This window comes from Guillardia theta, assembly GCF_000315625.1.
Source record: "Guillardia theta CCMP2712 unplaced genomic scaffold GUITHscaffold_29, whole genome shotgun sequence".
In the NCBI taxonomy this organism is placed as follows: Eukaryota; class Cryptophyceae; order Pyrenomonadales; family Geminigeraceae; genus Guillardia; species Guillardia theta.
In genome coordinates this window covers 319,433-337,267 of record NW_005434645.1, presented here as the reverse complement: position 1 = coordinate 337,267, position 17,835 = coordinate 319,433, and the positions used below count along the sequence as shown (strand labels likewise).

The window sequence follows — 17,835 nt, the reverse complement described above, 5'->3', positions numbered from 1 at the left end:
GGGGAAGGGGGTGGGCCGCTGAAAGGCGATGTAGATCAGGAGCTCCGAGGAGGAAATCTGGACCAGCTTCTCCTTGTATGTGGCAGATTTCCTCAAGACGCGGGAGGCGCGTGACCCGGAGGTCGACCGGGTGAGGTCGCCCGTTGGATTTTGACGGTCCTGACGCGCCGGTCGGCAGCTGATGGAGAAGCTGAAGAGCGACGGTATGGTGAAGTCCCTGCACAGCCTAGCGCTCCTCGAGGTCAGTAGATATGTAGCATCCTCGCTCAGGGCGATGGTGAGAGGAGTGGAAGGAAGAGCGGGAGCGGAGGAAGCGGGAAGATGGCCGAGGAGAGGGGGAAGCGGGGGGAAGAGAGGCTGAGTCTTGGGATCCTAATCGTGCTGCTGGCTCCTTGATGATGTTGGGTGCCCTGTGAGCAGGAGGTAGAGCAGCAAGACCTTCTTGCCCTCCTGCAGGCCAACAGGAAGGAGGTCCAGACCCGGCTGCACGACGCCATCCTCACAAGGTCTTCTTGCCACGTCACCTATGCTCCTTCTTTGAAGCCCTGAGTCTCCTCCTCCGTCCCTCCTCAGGTTCCTCAAGAACAGTGAACGGCTCCTTGCCTCGCTCGAGGTCGATGACGCTTACGCTGAAGCTGTTCGGGTCCTGAGCAGCGGGAGGTGGGGAGGGGAAGCGAGTGCGAGGTCGGGAGAAGTGACTTCCTGCAGGTATGAAGCGATCCTACGAGGTTCCGAACAAGGTCAGCGCACAGGGAGGGAGGAGAACGCCCTTAAGAAGCGTCGCCCTGCCATCGCCGGCTACGATCGGTCAGCACTCTGTTTGGGAGGACAAACCTGCAACAACAACGAGTATGTCTATGTGAAGATCATATGAAGGCATGCCATGATATCGTACACACATCAAAGTAGCCAGGAGGCGCTTGCTAGGCTCTTTGGCAGCAGCCCTGTCCGCCTCAGAGCCACGAGATAGTTGAGACTGAGGCAACTACGGGTACTTTGTGGTATGAAGAAGGATGAATAGTAAGGTAGGGTAGGGTGCAGGGGTTCGGGAGATTGAGAGGGCTATGGGTAAGGCTGGGGGTAGGAGGGTAGTGCTGCCCCCAAGGCGAAACCCTAGCTAGGGTCCCATGGCGGCACGTGAAGAGTGATGGCAGGGGAGACGGAAGGGGAAGGAGGAGAGAAAGAGGCGAGAGAGATAGCAGAATCGGACGAGATAGCAAGGTCAGGGAGGAGTCTATGTAGAGGAGTGCCTTTGCGGGGAGGGCTGTGCAGACATGATGTATGCGGCCTTGAGTGAAGCCGTTAAAGTTAGTAGATGCGGAATGTTTGACTGTGCTGTAATGCCCCCTGGCCGATCATCTCTGACTGCCTATTGTAGATTCAAATCTGATCCTCGACCTCTTATTTTGAAAATGCTCCGGAAAAACTGAGCGAAGGAGACAGACGGAAGGGCAAAGATATGCCCCATAGAACCCTGCAAACTCTGAAGCTCGCAAGGGCCAACCTCATGCATATGAAGCGCCTCCTCTACGCTGCTTTCCTCGTCTTGTGTTTCTGTGTGAGCATAACCTGTAGCACACTCTCCTCCGGGTTGTTGTTGCATGCGGACGACATCAGACTTCGAGGAGGGCACGAGCAGTCTGCCATCGACAGCACCATGATCAAGAGCATAACGCAGCGGACACTGGATACGAGAGGGAAGCGGATGTACTTGGAGTCACGAGGAGCACAGGATGACGACAAGCCTCCCTCGCTGGGGATGGATGGAGTGAGTCCCTCGGAGTACAGGTCCAAGTTCGAGATCCAGGTCAAGGATCCCAAGAGCTCGATACCGTTGGATCCCATCCAAACTTTCGCCAAGGCGCCTTTCGCTCAGGAGATCCTGACTGAGGTGAGAGCTGCTGGGTTTCAACATCCTTCTCCCATCCAAGCTCAATGCTGGCCGTACCTGGCGGCCAAAAGAGACCTGGTGGCGGTAGCGAAGACAGGGAGTGGGAAGACGTGTGGGTATCTGTTCTGCGCCTTCATGAAGATTCTCAAGTTGTGCCCTGATCTTGAGATGAAGCGTCGAGGGTCCCGGTCGTCCAAGTATTCCAACTCGCCAGTACGCTCTCATGCCCTCGTGCTGGCACCGACTAGGGAGCTAGTTGTACAGATCACAGCAGAGGCGCAGAAGTTTGGAAAGTCATGCGGTATTGTAAACGTTGCGATCTTTGGAGGTGTTGGAAGGGGCATGCAGATGAGACAACTGAACATGGGAGCTCACCTCATCATCGCAACTCCAGGAAGGCTCAATGACTTCATAGACTGCGGCACAGCTCGGCTGGACCAAGTGGAGTATGTTGTGCTCGACGAGGCAGACAGGATGTTGGATATGGGATTCGAGCCACAGATCAAGAAGATTTTCAAGACGCTTCCAGCACATCCAGTCAGACAGACAATCACCTTTACTGCTACTTGGCCCAAGTAGTTATTGAGGTTGGATTCCTCCATGTGTTGGCTGACTGATGTCGCAGAGGAGTGCAGAAGCTTGCGGCGACGTACTTGCATGAGGCCGTTCAAGTCAATGTTGGCGGAGTTGATGAGCTGATCGTCAACAGCGATGTAGTGCAAGAATTTCATCACGTGAGATCGCATACCAAGGTTTGTGAGCCGGAGAAGCGACGGGGGATGTCGTTCACTGGCTTGACTGCAGGAGGCGAAGCTGCTTGAAGTGCTTCAAACCATCTCTCCTGATCCATCTGCATGTGATGCGAGCATAATTGTGAGTGAATTCTTGTGCTTCTGCGTCACTTTGACTTTCCTTCCGCAAGATTTTTGTCAACACAAAGCGGAACTGCGACCTTATCTCGAGAAAGCTGAGACAACAGTCATGGAGAGCGCGAGTGAGCGAATCGAAGACCATTCACAGCATGCACTGATCATTCCTCTAGAGTATCCATGGAGGCAAGTTGCAGGATGAAAGGCTCCGAGCACTCAACGACTTCACGTCTGGGAGAGCGCAGGTACCAGGATCTTCTCCGATCATCTTGAGATACCTTCCTCTTCTACCCTTGCTTCCTTTGGCCCTCTCCTTGCCCTCGTGTGTACAAGAACCTTCACGCTGAAGCATGTCGAGCAGGTTATCGTAGCGACAGACGTGGCTGCTAGGGGCCTGGACATCAAAGGCGTGTCGCACGTCATCAACTTCGATCTTCCCTCCAGCGGGGTAGGCTCCTCACTCCCGCATCCTTCCTCTATGTGTGCCCCTCACCCTTAGCCTCTAGGCGGAGGATTGGGTGCATCGTGTCGGGCGGACAGGCCGTGCTGGCGCCAAGGGACATGCTCACACCTTCATCTGCGATGGAGACGCAGGAAGCGCAGGCGATCTGATCAAGGTAGAGCAAGGAGGACGAGGGGCATTGGGCAGGGAAATTTTTTGGGTGGTAGGGAGAGGGTGGGGCGGAGGGGGGGCTGGAGCGAGGAGGAGGAGGAGGAGGAGAATGGAGGAAGGGAAAGAACGAGAGGGAAGGAGATGGTGGTGATGGTGGTGAAAGGAGGAGGGAGAACGAGAAAGAGACATCAGTTCGAGTGAAGAGGTGACCTTAACTCTGCTGCTTCGCAGATTCTGACCAAGGCGAACCAACCCATCCCTGACTTCTTGACTCATCTCGCCTCCCTGAGACGACGTTCATGTGAGCACCCTGACAACCCTTACGTCTTCCTCCCTGACCATCTCTGGTCGTCCAGCCATGAGCCGCTCAGGATACTCGGGGAGGGACAGGTACGGCAGGAGCAGGTGAATGTTATGATATGGCCACACGTGCTGCAAGCTATCTCACTCCACGCAGCGGCAGGAGCTCCTATGGGCAGAGAGGAGGGAGTGACAGGTGGGGCTACCAAGGCGGCAGCTACAGGCGCCCTGGCTACGTGTCGTCGTCCCAACGGCCGCAGCAGCAGATGCTATCATACAACCTAGGCTCCCTTTCGATTTGAATTCAAACGATCAATTTGACCAACTCTAGTCTCCACCCACCCCTTGTTTTATTGTATCAAATTAAGGGTACTCGTTTTGCCCGCAACGGTTCACCACCTCGACCTCTGGAAATGTACTTTTGTCATTGGGCCAGATGATTTCAATGCATTTGAGTAAAACTAGTACCACGGTTCCTGAAAAATCGACCGCAAGTTAGTATCACGAATTGAGACCCTTTAACATTGCAGAGTATAGTTTTTACAACGAGCAGTACTGTAGAGCTCCTGATAGTACGGCGAAATAAAAGATAATAGTCGAGGTAGAAGCGCAAGCAGTACAAGGTAATATCGTTATATATCGGCTAGAATGACTATTTTTTTATTATACGGATATTGTTGCTAGGTGGGGTGGAGCCATGGCACGGTTCCGGGAGTCCTTTAGGGGTGGGTGCACGGTCGTATTACGAGTTCCTATCTGCCTCTGGTATTGGTCCTAGGAACTGATATAGCTGGCATCTCTTGCAAAGTTGACTGGTTAGAGGTTAGGGGTGGGTACTGTAATAGTACCCGGTTACCTAAAGGCTGCAGGTTGGTTTTAAATAAACGTGGCGGAGGGGCCGAGGAACGACCAAGCATGACCATGCGAGCTTTCCTCGTCCTGACGGCGATCGCGACAGCATCAGCCGTCACTTGCAACATTGCCAAGACGGGCGATGTTACCGTAGGTGAGGCGAGCCTTTCTTTCTCACTTCAAGTTGATTCGTATACCTTGCACTGTCCGGCTCTCCGATGTCTTTCTCCCTGTCACTCTTTCGACTCATCTTCTGGCAGGAAACTGCGGGAAAAAAACTCTCCAGTACGGCAGCTGTCTCTCGAAAAGTGATGCAGACACCCAGATTGCCATGATGTCTCTCGGTGCGGCCCTCGTACCTTCAACCGACGCTGCTTGTGCCGCCTTCATCTCTGCTAGGTGTGTTGACTACGGCCTGGTGAGTGTCCTATCGATTGAAGCCATCAATGAATGTGGTATTCGTACAGACCGCCAAGGCCACCAAGTGCTCGGACCTGTGCTCTTCCCTTCAGTTTAGCTCAGGCTGTACTTCAGACTCCCAGTGCGCAACGACCACCACTACACTGGTAGAGTGCTGCAGCACGACGAGGTCTACCATCTCAAACATCTGCACCGCCGACTCAGCCAAGCTTGACTCCATCATCGCTTCTGAAAAATCCAGTGGAGCATGTAGTGACACCAACTGCTATTCAGCAGCGCCCAGGACCCTTTCGTCGCTGTACATGCCTCTGCTGCTGTCGTTGCTGGGGTATGCGATGACCTCTCGTTTGTAAGGGATCAGCGCCAGGTTCAGTAATGAGGCGATGGTTGTCGTGACGGCAGTGGAGCCTGGCAGTGGGGGCGGTGGCAAGGAGGCTGAAGGCTTTCAAGTAAGATGACTAGGGGCATCTTGTTGAAGGAATAAACCGTCAAAAGTTTTGAGGTGACTGAAACGTTGCAGTGCCTTTTCACACAGTGCTGAAAGTGTGGAGTGAGCAGTCTCAAACCTGATGTAGCGCTATGCAACATCAACTGGCTCCAATGGAAGTTCATATATGCCATTTACCACTCGCCATCGCCTTTACTGGAATCAACTCATCACTAAGTCTCAATGCCCCATGGATGCACAATTTGTGCTACATGCTTGCGGGTAGCGTGTCTAGAGGCGCCTCTAATCCTTTGTTCTAATTGTTCATTGACTGAGAACACAGACAAGTTTGAGATAGTTGATTCATTCTGAAAATTACTCCAGGTATTTTCACATTCATGGACGTTCAACAGTTGATCGCTCGAATAGAGAAAGTGATCCGCGGACAGGTCTTGAGTTGCATGGTGCAAACAGGGAAGTGAGCTTTCCTGACTTGAGTTCATCGATTCGGTGTTAGCATGACAGTAAACTTTGTGTCCTGACCTCCATACTTTCCTGAAGTACATTCTTAACCTCCTACTTGTGGTATTTTGATGCGCATCGCGTACTATTCATGCAATCTGTGTTAGAAACTGTTTAGTCTTGACTGGTATAGATCAGTGTGATCTACTAGCTGACACAGAATGCACCCAATCCTATGCCTGGAGGCTGAGGAGGGTGTCGGAGGACTTCTAACTCTCTTGCTCAGCAAGGAAGCTGAGCTCATCAATATGAGATTAATACCATGTGAGCACAAGATTGTGATTCTCTAAATGATAGTGAGAATGATGAAGATCATGGAGGACAAGTTCAAGCGGCCGATGTGGGTAAGAGAACGGTGCTGCTCAAGGTTGAAGAGGTAACAATAGATGGTCTGAAAGGACAAGCACTTCCGTTCGATGGGGCTATTGGACGACAGGATGTGTCAGTCATTAGAGACAGCTGAGTCTCTTAGAGTTAACAGTCTGGTGCGGACTCTTCTAGCCCTTCATTTGGTTTACATCTGATCTACCATCATACACAGGTGGTCCTGTAAGATGAATCCAAGAAAATCTTTCAGATTGACATGGAAGGCGACCCACCGTTGCCGTCAAGAAAAAACCCTATCGATGACTTCCATTTGGGAGATTTTGATTCAGCGGACAAAGAAATGCAACCAAGACGTGCTTCACAAGAAAGAGTTACGGGGCAACGTAAGGAAGAGTTACGGGGCAACGTAAGGAAGAGTTACGGGGCAACGTAAGGAAGAGTTACGGGGCAACGTAAGGAAGAGTTACAGGGCAACGTAAGGAAGAGTTACGGGGCAACGTAAGGAAGAGTTACGGGGCAACGTAAGGAAGAGTTACGGGGCAACGTAAGGAAGAGTTACGGGGCAACGTAAGGAAGAGTTACGGGGCAACGTAAGGAAGACGTAAGGAAGAGTTACGGGGCAACGTAAGGAAGAGTTACGGGGCAACGTAAGGAAGAGTTACGGGGCAACGTAAGGAAGAGTTACGGGGCAACGTAAGGAAGAGTTACGGGGCAACGTAAGGAAGAGTTACGGGGCAACGTAAGGAAGAGTTACGGGGCAACGTAAGGAAGAGTTACGGGGCAACGTAAGGAAGAGTTACGGGGCAACGTAAGGAAGAGTTACGGGGCAACGTAAGGAAGAGTTACGGGGCAACGTAAGGAAGAGTTACGGGGCAACGTAAGGAAGAGTTACGGGGCAACGTAAGGAAGAGTTACGGGGCAACGTAAGGAAGAGTTACGGGGCAACGTAAGGAAGAGTTACGGGGCAACGTAAGGAAGAGTTACAGGGCAACGTAAGGAAGAGTTACGGGGCAACGTAAGGAAGAGTTACGGGGAAATGTAAGTCTTCACGAACTTATGAACGAAAATGTGTGCGAAACTGACTTTTTCTGAAAAACTCAGGATGACACGAACAAGAAGGTCACCATGGCCGAGGACAATGCCCTGAGGAGCGCGAACAGCGGCTTTTTCATAGGCTCATCCATGGATGAGGCCTCCAAGAAGATGGACTTTGAACCGAAATTCACTCTTGAGTACGACGAGGAGTCCAAGGTTCTCAGGTATTGGATACAGATCCTCTCGGGGAATGTCAAGGAAAGTTAGGTCCCGATGGCGGGCCTGATCCATGAGAACCGCAACTTGTGAGGGAGGCAAAGACCCGCAGATCCTTTGCGGACGCGTGCAACACCTGTGCACACGTTGTTGCTCGAGGAAGGACAAGAAGATCCCGATGGATCAGCCAAGGGAAAACTTTCTCGCCAGCCAGCTGAGCCTCCAGCTGAGCCTCCCCCTCGTAAGGGAAGAGCACGAGAGGTTCATCGCGGGGGTCAACGAGGAGGAACACAGCGAGATGAAAAACTCGTCAGCACAGATAGATTCAGTTAACCATAGCTTAAGTAACTCCTATCATTAGAGAACGAATTCCTTGACAACTCCGGGAACCACCCACCACTCCTACATATCCTTCCAAAGAACTACAACAGCCAGATGCTGGCAGCCCTGAAGCCTGAGGAGGACATCACGCAGATGCAGGGCAATTGGATCAACTCTGTGTTTCAATTGTTTAACATCCCAGGCGGGCATGAACCAGAGGATCTTCTCCGCCGAGATGCAGCTGCTGCGTGGGCACTTGAGGCACGATCAACTTCATCATACAGCCCGCACCAAAGATCGACATCGAGACCATCGACGACCTCAAGACTCTCGTCGAGATCGCTTCCATCAAGCCATCCATGGCCACCAGGCTTGCAGACACCCACTCATCACTGCCGACAAGGACAATCGGTGGAGTGGATGGGAGCATGGGTGGGTTGCCCGGAGTCCGAGGGATAACAACATACCCTCAACGAAAGGAACGAATCGAAGAAGGACAGAGACGCGGGCAAGGTCACAAAAACAGAGCTGCAGTACCAGCCGCCCAAGAAAGCAGCACCGCCCAAGTTTGCACTTCCCCCCAAGGAGCCGGCCGCTGGGAAGTCGAAGAAGTAGATAGTGTATGATAAAGACAACAATCCAAAGGACTCACACACCAAATCCCATCCGATCCCATCCACACACCATCGCGCCATCGCACCATCCATCCCTCACACCACGGCGCCATGGCCTTGAGCAGTCGGTGTAGACGTCTGCAGCCTTGAACCCGTAAAGCTTCAAGGCTATCAGAGCAATAGGATACAACTGAGAGTAACATAGAGCTCAAGTTGTCTCTGTACAATCGAACTGACACTCACTGGTTGTTGGTAATGGTTCCCTCTGTTGCAGATGTGGAGCCCGTCGAGTCGATGAAAGCTGCTGTGTATGAGTGTTGTGTGCATCAGTAGATTCTTATGAGGACCATCGCTCACCATGTATACATGTCAATTGTTGCCTTCCATGCCATGTGGAGGGGGCGAGGAGAAGCAGAAGATAGAGAATGATCTTCTTCGGTTTACTGAAGAGGAGGGGACAAACAGGAGCAAGCTACGTCGGAGAGGATAAACAAACATATCCGTCTCAGCAAGAGACCAGGAGAAAGGAAGCAGCAGCAAAAACCTCTACTCCAACAACACGAGCAGCGGCATGCACGACAATCAGGGGAACAAGGATCAGGACATTGAAGAAGCATTGCAAGGGATATCCAGTACCACTCAAAATATCCCTGACACAGTGTCCATGATCAGTACGGGATGTGCATCAAAATAGCACAAGTGGGAGTTTAAGAATGTGCGATCCAGCGAGGTGCTTTCAGCATTCGCTGTACACGTCTGCAACCCATCAACCTTAACTGTACCCATCTGGCTGGGCTAGCAACGAGTTCCGTGTGCGAAGGCTTCACTTGTACTTTGCATTCAACCAACTGGATCCACAACGTACGGTCAAAGGCGAGACGGCGGCTAACACTTCTCCCCGGTAGCGTCAAAGGTGCATCCAGGTGGGTAGATCAGACTTTGAGTGACGGTTTATTCCTTCAACTACGTGCCTCTACTCAGGTTTCACCTTCTCTCTACTTCTTCAGCCTCCACCGCCCCCACTGAGGCTCCACTGCCATCACGACGACCGTCACCTTGTGACTGAGCCCGGCACTGATCCCTTACAAACGAGAGGTCATCGCATACCCCAGCAACGACAGCAGCAGAGGCATGTACAGCGACGAAATGGTCCTGGGCGCTGCTGAATAGCAGTTGGTGTCACTACATGCTCCACTGGATTTTTCAGTAGCGATGATGGAGTCAAGCTTGGCTGAGTCGGCGGTGCAGAGGTTTGAGATGGCTGTCCTCGTCGAGCTGCAGCACGACAACACTGTGGTGGACGTCGTTGCGCACTGGGAGTCTGAAGTGCAGCCTTGGGAAAATGCATATCCAGAGCACAGGTCCGAGCACTTGGTGGCCTTGGCGGGCTATACAAACATCACCGTCAATGATGCCATTGATCGATTCATACAAAGATGTATTGCAGCACTCACCACGCCGTAGCTAGAGCAAATACCAGTGATGAAGGCGGCACAAGCAGCATCGGTTGAAGGTATGAAGGCTGCACTCAAAAGCAACAGAACCAATGCGGTGTCCGCTTCACTTTGCGAGGTACAGCTGCCGTACTGGATGGTTTTCGTTCCGCAGTTCCCTGCCCGAAGATGCGTTTAAAGATGAACAATAGGGAGACATCGGAGAGAAGAAAGGCTCGCCTCACCTACGGAGAGATCCCCCTGCTTGGCAATGTTGCAAGTGACGGCTGATGCTGTCGCGATCGCCGTCAGGACGAGGAAAGCTCGCATGGCCATGCCGGTCGTTCCTTTTGGCCCCTCCCGGCGACCCGTTTTAATCAGTCTGACCCTAGGTAACCGGGTAATAGTAAGACTATCGTACACAGCCGTAGCGTCCTAGGGGACTTCAGTGTTAACTTCGAAACTACTGGTTCACACTTAGCACCCGGTAGTAGGGGGCTCATACTAGAGTACCCACCCCCTGTAGGACTCTGAAGCATGACCCCACCCTCCCACGGAAGTAGTCTGCTGGTGCCTCCTAGTCAGATAAAAAAAAACATCCAAGTACTCACTAGTAGACTGATTGTCCTCGTACTGATTTTTAACTCAACTTTGAGTAAACTCTGAGGGGATCACGGTAATGATCAATCTCTGCCTTCTAAAATTCTTATGTCTTTACCGTGAGGCGGGTCCGAGTGCATACGCTCAGAGCAATGGCAGGAGTGGGGATTGGTTAGGAAGCAAAGTGAGCTGCGTGCGCCGCACTGCTATAGTTTTCCATGTATTGATGAAAGGACAATGGATGATGCTTTTCACCTTCTCTTTCTCTTTTCTCCCTCCCTCTCTCCTACCTCGGAGCTCCTCAATCCTCCCTCCTCTCTTTCGCCCCCAGTGTTCTCGCTTTCCCCAGGCTTCTCTGTCTCAGCTGCCTCCTCCTTCTCCTTTGGCTCCTCTTTCCTCCCATTTCTCTGGCCTTTCCCTTTCCCTTCCACTATCTCATCTTTCTCCACCGTCTCATCCATACAGACAACAGTAGAGGGAGCTAAAGAAAGAGGTGCTGGGGAGGGAGGGAGGAGCAGAGGGCTGGGGGAAGAGGGGAGGGAGGAGCAGGAGGGAGCAGGAAGAGCAGGATAGTGCAGAAGGACAGGGATGTGCGATCAAACATTCTCAAACAACCGGAATCATGCGGAAAGATTGCGCAAACACAGGGGTCTTGGTGGGGACTAGTTTAGGCAAGCTATGCATAGTGTTGGAGGTCAGATCTGTGCAGCAAGACTTGCCGTGGTGGGCCTTGGGGCATATGAGGTAAGAACAAGCGCTTTCAGTAGAGTTTTGAGTACTTGATGGGACCTGATGAGAGCTACTTCGTTGCGCTACTACTCATCAGACGGATGTTAGCACTGGCTGGTTCATGTCTGTTTCACCCAAGTAGCGCCTGAAATTGTTTCCACGCCAAGTGTCTTCGTAATCGCATGTTATTCGTGTTAATCAGTCACTTCTTCTAGCATTTCGTTGGAGGTTACTGTGAAAAAATGGTTCGTCGATTGTGTCGTTCAGAAATATTTTTCTGATGTTTTTTTTCGTTCAAAACAGGGTAAAACATCATCTAGAAGGTTTGAGAATCATCGTGCAGGGGAAAATGATACTGCTGAGTGTTGGAGAAAGGCCTAAAGACTCATTTGTAAAGTGAACAGACATGGTATGACTCGCCATGCACCAGCACGAGAGAAACATCTGAGTGCAAGATTGATGCCGGAACAGATGATTTGACGATCCCACAGCACAAGATCTCGTCATCCATATGTGATGACGAGACGCATGAAATGCTTAAAGACTGAGGTCAATTGCTTACAGCTTTAACATGTGCGGAAAACAATGGGAGATGGTCATATTCCATGCGGAGTGGTTTTCTGCATCAACTTCAATTTCACAGTTTACGAGGTGAACTAAGTGCAAAGAAGCTGCTCTGAGAAAGAAAATGGACTTGATTGTAATGAATATCATCAAAGTGCACGATGGAAGTCAAGAGTTACAAGGTTTAGTGTAGGTATGAAAGAGAAGGTAAAGAAAATGATTGGAGTACCTCATATCAAATGTTGATGAGCACTGGAACAATTTCAAGTTTTGAAGAGGCCTATCTCGACTGAGAAGCATGAAAATTACTCAGAGACATGCAGGCAAATCTGGAGAACCCATTGCAATCTTGCAGCAGGCAAGGAGGTAAGAGGTTGTGTAGATTCTTGTTTCCGTCTACGGTTTTGCCACGGAGGGAGCCACGGAAATCAGGGCGCGGAGCGAGCATTCCAGAAATGTTGAGGTCTTTAACTCGAGGGAGAAAAAAGTAGCGTGGGAGACACTTGAAGACCGTTGATGGATGCAATACTCATGTTCGAAGCCTGCAATCAAGTAACAAACCTCCTCCACTGCGACAGTTGGGTGTTTAAGAAGTCTGAAAGATAAAAACCCAATTTCGCTCATATCATATTCTGTACATTTGTATTAGAAAATTTTTCCAATTAAGATGTTGAATCAAGATGGATATTATTACACACAACTCAATATACTTTTTCCTTTGTCTATGTGATTTTGTACGCAACAGATCGCTGAATTTATCTCCAACAACAACATGTTGGCGTTGTGCCGAACAGTGAAAATTGAACAGAAACTCACATATTTCATGAAATTGTTTACAGTCTGCAACATACATGAGTATTAGAACATGTGTTTTTATCTTTGTGTGATCCAGTGGAGGTGCGTTGAGCCCTCGCTGCTGATGTCTGGGTCGCGTAAACTTGAAACATTCGGGTGGTGAGAGGAGGAGGACGAAGACGAGGAGGGAAGAGACAGCCTTAGCTCTGCTGCTTCGTAGTGGCAGAATTCTGACCAATGCAAACCAACCCAGCTCCTATGCACAAGATGGGAGGGCCATAAGACGGCGCTACAACCATGTTGGCTTCGTGACTGGGTCACGGGCTTTCGGAGTCGGAGTTTTGAATCCGGCGGCGACTCGGAGCCTCGGAGCCTGACTCATCAGGCCCGGAGTCTCAGTCACTGAGAGTGTCAGGGTACTTTCTTTACTCAAAGTTAAGTTAAAAATCAGTACGAGGACAATCAGGAGAGACGACTCGGAGGAGGCTTGACCCTGACACAGGGTACGGTCAAGCCTCCTCGCCGTGACTCTCCTGATTGTCCGATCCTCGTACTGATTTTTAACTTAACTTTGAGTAAAGAGAGTGATACTGTGACATGAGAGTAGGTCCGAGCCGCCCGATTTTCAGATTTACGACCATCACACTTTAAGTTTTATTATTATTAGTGCATCAGTGGCTTTCATATGCCAGTACCAATGACAGATGTGGCTCTTTAGTGATAGTACCATGTCAGTACTAGCTTGACTAATCTTCATTCATTGGCGATTAGAATGACACCGGTACTCTGCCAGAATGATAATTGTCCAGCTGTCAGAGTTTGCTATGCGGCAGTACCCGTCGGACGTGCTGAACTTGCCAAGTTTAGTAAAGGCTGCAAGGGGGGTGGGTAGATGCGGATAGATACAGTCTACTTGTTCCTTTGAAGTTGACAGTAACCTTATATTCATGATTATACACGACTGTTGGCCTCTGTAGGTATAATGCCTTGGGCCTATTGTGAGTGGCGTTACTACGGGATGACACGGAGGTGGCTAGTACCATTTAGTACCATTTACATTTATAGTAGAGACCGTACTTGGCAATGACCAGTTCTTTTTCCTAGGGTGGGTGGGTGACCTGAGTACCGGTTGCAACCAGCCTAGTAGAAGGATTCGCAGGGATGCCAGGGTACTTCATCGGTCCTAGTGGCCTATAGAGCAGTCTTTGGTCCCCTATCTACAACGTATCAGGGGAGTAATAATAAATATGCGCCGGGAGGGGCCGAGGAACGACCAAGCATGCCAGTGACGATGCGAGCTTTCCTCGTCCTGACGGCGATCGCGACAGCATCAGCCGTCACTTGCAACATTGCCAAGAAGAGCGATGTCACCGTAGGTGAGGCGAGCCTTTCTTTCTCACTTTGATTCGTATACCTTGCTCCGTCCTGCTCTCCGGTTGTCTTTCTTACCATTGTTTGGATCTATCCTGCCTCGGGTCCTATTGAGCTCGTTTAACCCGGCCAGCGTCTGATATGAGGCTTTGCGATCGTTTGTGCAGGAAGCTGCGGAACGAGAACCGTCCAGTACGGCAGCTGTACCTCGCAAAGTGAAGCAGACGCGGGATTGGCTCTGTCTCTTGTTGGCGCGGCCGTCATACCTTCAACCGATGCTGCTTGTGCCATCTTAATCTCTGGTATTTGTGCTGGCTACGGTGTGGTGAGTGCTGCAATGCATCTTTGTATGAATCGATTGATGGCATCATTGACGGTGATGTTTGTATAGCCCGCCAAGGCCACCAAGTGCTCGGACCTGTGCTCTGCGTATTCATCAATAACCACAGGCTGTACTTCAGACTCCCAGTGCGCAACGACCACCACCACAGTGGTGGAGTGCTGCAGCGCGACGAGGTCATACGTTTCAAACCTCTGCACCGCCGACTCAGCCAAGCTTGACTCCATCATCGCTTCTGAAAAATCCAAAGCAGCATGTAGTGACACCAACTGCAATTCAGCAGCGCCCAGGACCCTTTCGTCGCTGTACATGCCTCTGCTGCTGTCGTTGCTAGGGTATGCGATGACCTCTCGTTTGTAAGGGACACAAGGTGACGGTCGCCGTGACGGCTGTGGAGCCTGAGTGGGGGCGCCCATGATTAAGTATTGTCACTGAGGTTCTTTGATGGCCCGGTCTTAAAGGAATAAATTGTCACTATCACTACCGTACCCCTTACACCCAGCGATCTGCTGGGCTAAGTTAAGCAGCAGCAGCCTGCAGGAGGTCACCAGTGACAGAAGTTCGCCAGGGATGGCAAGCTGAGCCCCAAGCCCGATTTCCAGGTGCAAGATGGTGATGGGAACTGGTCCAATGATTCTTGACCTCTCTACCGGCGTATTGGAGGCTTCGAAGAGTTCCTCTTCCACCTCTGTCTCGCAGCTTCCACAGAAGCGCAAGCTTCCTGCGGTGGCAACGGTCGTTGTGCCGGAGAAGATCCCAAAGCTCGAGATGTTGATGCATATCAACGACGTCGGCCATCTCAAGCGCTTTTGTTGAGCGGTGTTTTGCTTCCCTTTGAGCTGTTTTTGGTGGCTGAGGAGTTAAGAGACAGTAGGTCTTTCAAATTAATTCGCCTTGTTCTATGTCACTCCGGTCCCGCGCTCCTATACACCAGATATCGAAATTCCGCTTCGAGGCGGGGAGGGGCTTCGGTGACAAACCGAATGACTTCTTCTCCAGAAAGAGGAAGAGGGAGGATGCGAGCAAGAATGCCTCCGTGCCTGGCTCCGGAGAATGGCTCAACTGGTCGGTTTGTTCGGTTATGAAATCTTGCACGCGGTGGATGTAAGGGAGTATCACCTTGAAGGCTTCAGCAGGATCCTCAGGCACAACGACAGCAACATGTTCGTGGAGAAGATCGAGAGGGGCAGCAACGTGAGGAAGCTGCTGAAGAAGCTCGAGATGCTTAGCAAGGCTTGCAGCAATAACCACATCTCTGGCTTCTGCTGCGTGGCGGAAAGGACGAGGCTGGTGGCTTCCAAGGAGGATGTCGGGAAGCTCCACAGGGTTGGGATGACCGTCAAGTCCTTTGTAGAGATGAATTTCAAGAGGATAGTCAAGGATCTGGTCTGAGTTTGTTGAAGTTCTGCGACGACGATGTTGAGGAGGCTTTCAGCCCTACTACTAAGGCTGGGCCCATGCCCAACTTGGCGGCCTGTCAGCCGTGCCATCGTGGTGGATGAGGAGATTTGGCAAGCCCCTCGATGGAGATGTTGGACGAGTGTTCAGGTGATGGGCTCGGAGCTGGCATCCGGTGCTAGCAGCAAGGACAACTGCGCTCTTGTGATCGAGTCACAGCAGATGACGATAGCCCCATTGTTCAGTAGTTCAAGTTAAGTCAACTCTATATGCAGTACAGCGCGTCGTACAGAGATTGCAGATGAGTAAACAATTCCTCTGGTGATGCTCCATTGAACAGGCATGGCAGGTGAGGGCAGAGACGCTTCAGGCGCAGCGATGGAGGAGGGTAGAGGAGGAGGAGAGGAGGAGAGGAGGAGAGGAGGAGAGGAGGAGGAGAGGAAGGGATGATGGGAGGATGTGTAGAAGTCAAGAGAACACGAGCAACCATGATGAGCTCAAGGCAGGAGGGATGGGGGGGACAGAAGACCAAGAATGGTGGAGGGAAAAAAAGTAGGAGGGAGGGGGAAGGTAGAACGAGAGTGGACAATGACATGACAGAAAGTCTTGTTTGTGTAGAAGCTTCATGCAAATAGTGATGAGACACCATTGAGTTGGCTGATTTTCCTTGCTATCTTTCCGAAAAGGATCATCTACGATTTCTGGTCCAAATGCCGATGGGGTACAGGAGGAGGAGAACTCGAGCTGGTTCAGCAAGATGACGAGTTTCCTGCCTTCTGTAGATACAGAGGCAAGCTCCATGTGCAGTCAAACCCGTTTGATGTATGTCCAGGCGTTGGTGGATCAACTTCTGCTGCGGGAAGGGAGGGTGCTGAAGAAAGGATGGCTGACTTTCTACGACCTTACCCAGACTCATGGGGAGAAGCGTTTCTTTGTTCTTCGCGACAAGTCATTTTTGTATTTCGAGGATGAGAGCGTCCAAGATCAAGGTGACGATCATCGTCTTCAGGGTTGCCATTGGCCTGTTGGACCTTGACGAGTTTGATAGGGACGAGGTTGTTCAGTCTCAAGGGACTCAAGATAAGTTATCAGCCGTCAAGAAACATTCGGCTGGGAGAGAATGACTACTCGATACGCTCAGGCTTCCTTGCTCAAGACAAGAACATGAGGGGATTGGAGTTTGAGTGTGAGGACGATCACGATGCAGGGCGATGGGTTCAGGCCCTCTGCTCCATCGAGAGCGTCCAACTGCTGTCCAGCGTGCCCGAATTCTCAGAGGAAGGCGTGAGAAGAGAGGAAGAAGACGTGCAGGGGCAGGGTGTGGCCTCGAGCCAACGTTATCCGCATGAGAGCGAGTACGGCGGAGGCAAGAACTATGTGTCAGCTCCCTACATCGGGGGCAAGAGCATCTTCGAGCCGCAGGTGGGGGAAGGAGAGGGAGCCACAGCTGGGGCGATGAAGGTCCTTCTTGTTGCAGGTGCTTTTCGAGAAGGATGCGACGAAGTCTGACTCGGAGTGGCGCTGCTGGCCGTCGGGGCCGCTGCCGCCTAACGAGAGGATCATCGGGAGTGACCAGAACATGTGCAGTTGGAGTGCCGACGAGGGAGTGCGGGTCGACGCCACGGAGACGAACGGGAGGTAGGATTGCCCCGACGTGACCCTGTGCTGTGCTGAAGGAGGGGATGCAGAGTTGGGATCGGAATCGGGTTGAAGCAAGCACATCAGGGAGTGGAGATCTCCGAAGGGAAGTTCGGGGTTCAGATCTCTGAGATCTCAAGCGGGGGGACAGCTGAAGCTGCGAGGCAGGTGTGTGTGTGTGTGTGTGTGTGTGTGGCAGAGCATGCATCGGTGTGTTCGCATGTGACGGGCGATGGGAGCAGGAAGGGAAGCTTCGTGTGGGTGACTACATCATCTCCGTAGACGGGTGGTCTTGCGCCCAACGGCACACCTCGGAGGTGGCGGAGAAGCTCTCGGGGCAGGAGGGGACGAGCGTCGAGGTGACAGTGGCAAGGCTGGTTGGCCCGCACAGGTGCTTGTCCTGTCCATGGCCCCACGTCGGTGTGGACTGACCATCACCTGACTCGAAGGCTCTGGGCTCAACCGAACTGGTGGCTGCAGCTGGGGGTCGTGCGGTTCAAGTGCACTTTGCGCAGGGCGAGGATGAAGCCCCCGAGGCAAGGAGGGCAGGACTGAGGCGG

The 17,835-nt window shown here is 51.7% G+C and overlaps 8 protein-coding genes across 8 annotated transcripts in view; 7 read left to right on the top strand and 1 right to left on the bottom strand.

Annotated features, from left to right (window-relative positions):
- GUITHDRAFT_107459 (hypothetical protein) overlaps positions 1-874 on the top strand; it is a gene marked incomplete at both ends in the record, with an annotated part of 2,938 nt that extends 2,064 nt beyond the window's left edge. The window contains 5 exons of the mRNA XM_005833600.1: positions 35-130; positions 179-277; positions 421-506; positions 574-660; positions 709-874. Coding sequence (XP_005833657.1) covers positions 35-130; positions 179-277; positions 421-506; positions 574-660; positions 709-874 — 534 coding nt within the window. The remainder of the gene's footprint in view (positions 1-34; positions 131-178; positions 278-420; positions 507-573; positions 661-708) is intronic.
- Positions 875-1,459: 585 nt separating this feature from the next.
- GUITHDRAFT_107458 (hypothetical protein) lies at positions 1,460-3,782 on the top strand (the record flags this gene model as incomplete). Its single annotated transcript, XM_005833599.1, has 9 exons — positions 1,460-2,466; positions 2,517-2,643; positions 2,696-2,764; positions 2,814-2,885; positions 2,934-3,005; positions 3,122-3,208; positions 3,267-3,377; positions 3,605-3,674; positions 3,730-3,782. The coding sequence occupies 9 exons, from the start codon at positions 1,460-1,462 to the stop codon at positions 3,780-3,782; spliced, it is 1,668 nt and encodes a 555-aa protein (XP_005833656.1).
- Positions 3,783-3,787: 5 nt separating this feature from the next.
- GUITHDRAFT_70339 (hypothetical protein) lies at positions 3,788-3,958 on the top strand (the record flags this gene model as incomplete). Its single annotated transcript, XM_005833598.1, has 1 exon — positions 3,788-3,958. The coding sequence occupies one exon, from the start codon at positions 3,788-3,790 to the stop codon at positions 3,956-3,958; it is 171 nt and encodes a 56-aa protein (XP_005833655.1).
- A 3,388-nt stretch (positions 3,959-7,346) lies between these two features.
- Positions 7,347-8,408, top strand: GUITHDRAFT_138051 (hypothetical protein; the record flags this gene model as incomplete). The annotated part of the gene is made up of 4 exons (XM_005833597.1): positions 7,347-7,480; positions 7,632-7,713; positions 7,996-8,225; positions 8,273-8,408. The coding sequence occupies 4 exons, from the start codon at positions 7,347-7,349 to the stop codon at positions 8,406-8,408; spliced, it is 582 nt and encodes a 193-aa protein (XP_005833654.1).
- A 1,078-nt stretch (positions 8,409-9,486) lies between these two features.
- On the bottom strand, positions 9,487-10,176 carry GUITHDRAFT_152286 (hypothetical protein; the record flags this gene model as incomplete). The annotated part of the gene is made up of 3 exons (XM_005833596.1): positions 9,487-9,795; positions 9,862-10,019; positions 10,086-10,176. 3 exons carry the CDS (start codon positions 10,174-10,176, stop codon positions 9,490-9,492), a joined length of 555 nt encoding a protein of 184 aa, XP_005833653.1.
- Positions 10,177-13,792: 3,616 nt separating this feature from the next.
- GUITHDRAFT_152285 (hypothetical protein) lies at positions 13,793-14,722 on the top strand. The gene is made up of 3 exons (XM_005833595.1): positions 13,793-13,904; positions 14,067-14,224; positions 14,291-14,722. Exons 1-3 carry the CDS (start codon positions 13,808-13,810, stop codon positions 14,597-14,599), a joined length of 564 nt encoding a protein of 187 aa, XP_005833652.1. The 5' UTR covers positions 13,793-13,807; the 3' UTR covers positions 14,600-14,722.
- Positions 14,723-15,292: 570 nt separating this feature from the next.
- GUITHDRAFT_107454 (hypothetical protein) lies at positions 15,293-15,631 on the top strand (the record flags this gene model as incomplete). The annotated part of the gene is made up of 1 exon (XM_005833594.1): positions 15,293-15,631. One exon carries the CDS (start codon positions 15,293-15,295, stop codon positions 15,629-15,631), a length of 339 nt encoding a protein of 112 aa, XP_005833651.1.
- An 805-nt stretch (positions 15,632-16,436) lies between these two features.
- On the top strand, positions 16,437-17,830 carry GUITHDRAFT_107453 (hypothetical protein; the record flags this gene model as incomplete). The annotated part of the gene is made up of 6 exons (XM_005833593.1): positions 16,437-16,626; positions 16,686-17,059; positions 17,115-17,275; positions 17,326-17,443; positions 17,518-17,666; positions 17,725-17,830. The coding sequence occupies 6 exons, from the start codon at positions 16,437-16,439 to the stop codon at positions 17,828-17,830; spliced, it is 1,098 nt and encodes a 365-aa protein (XP_005833650.1).
- Between the last annotated feature and the right edge of the window lie 5 nt (positions 17,831-17,835).

Excerpts from the sequence above, each read along its gene's own strand:
- GUITHDRAFT_152285 (XM_005833595.1), top strand. The coding sequence starts at position 13,808 with ATGCCAGTGACGATGCGAGCTTTCCTCGTCCTGACGGCGATCGCGACA. Across the intron at positions 13,905-14,066 it reads GAAGAGCGATGTCACCGTAG|GAAGCTGCGGAACGAGAACC; the intron begins GTGAGGCGAGCC and ends TCGTTTGTGCAG. Across the intron at positions 14,225-14,290 it reads TTTGTGCTGGCTACGGTGTG|CCCGCCAAGGCCACCAAGTG; the intron begins GTGAGTGCTGCA and ends ATGTTTGTATAG.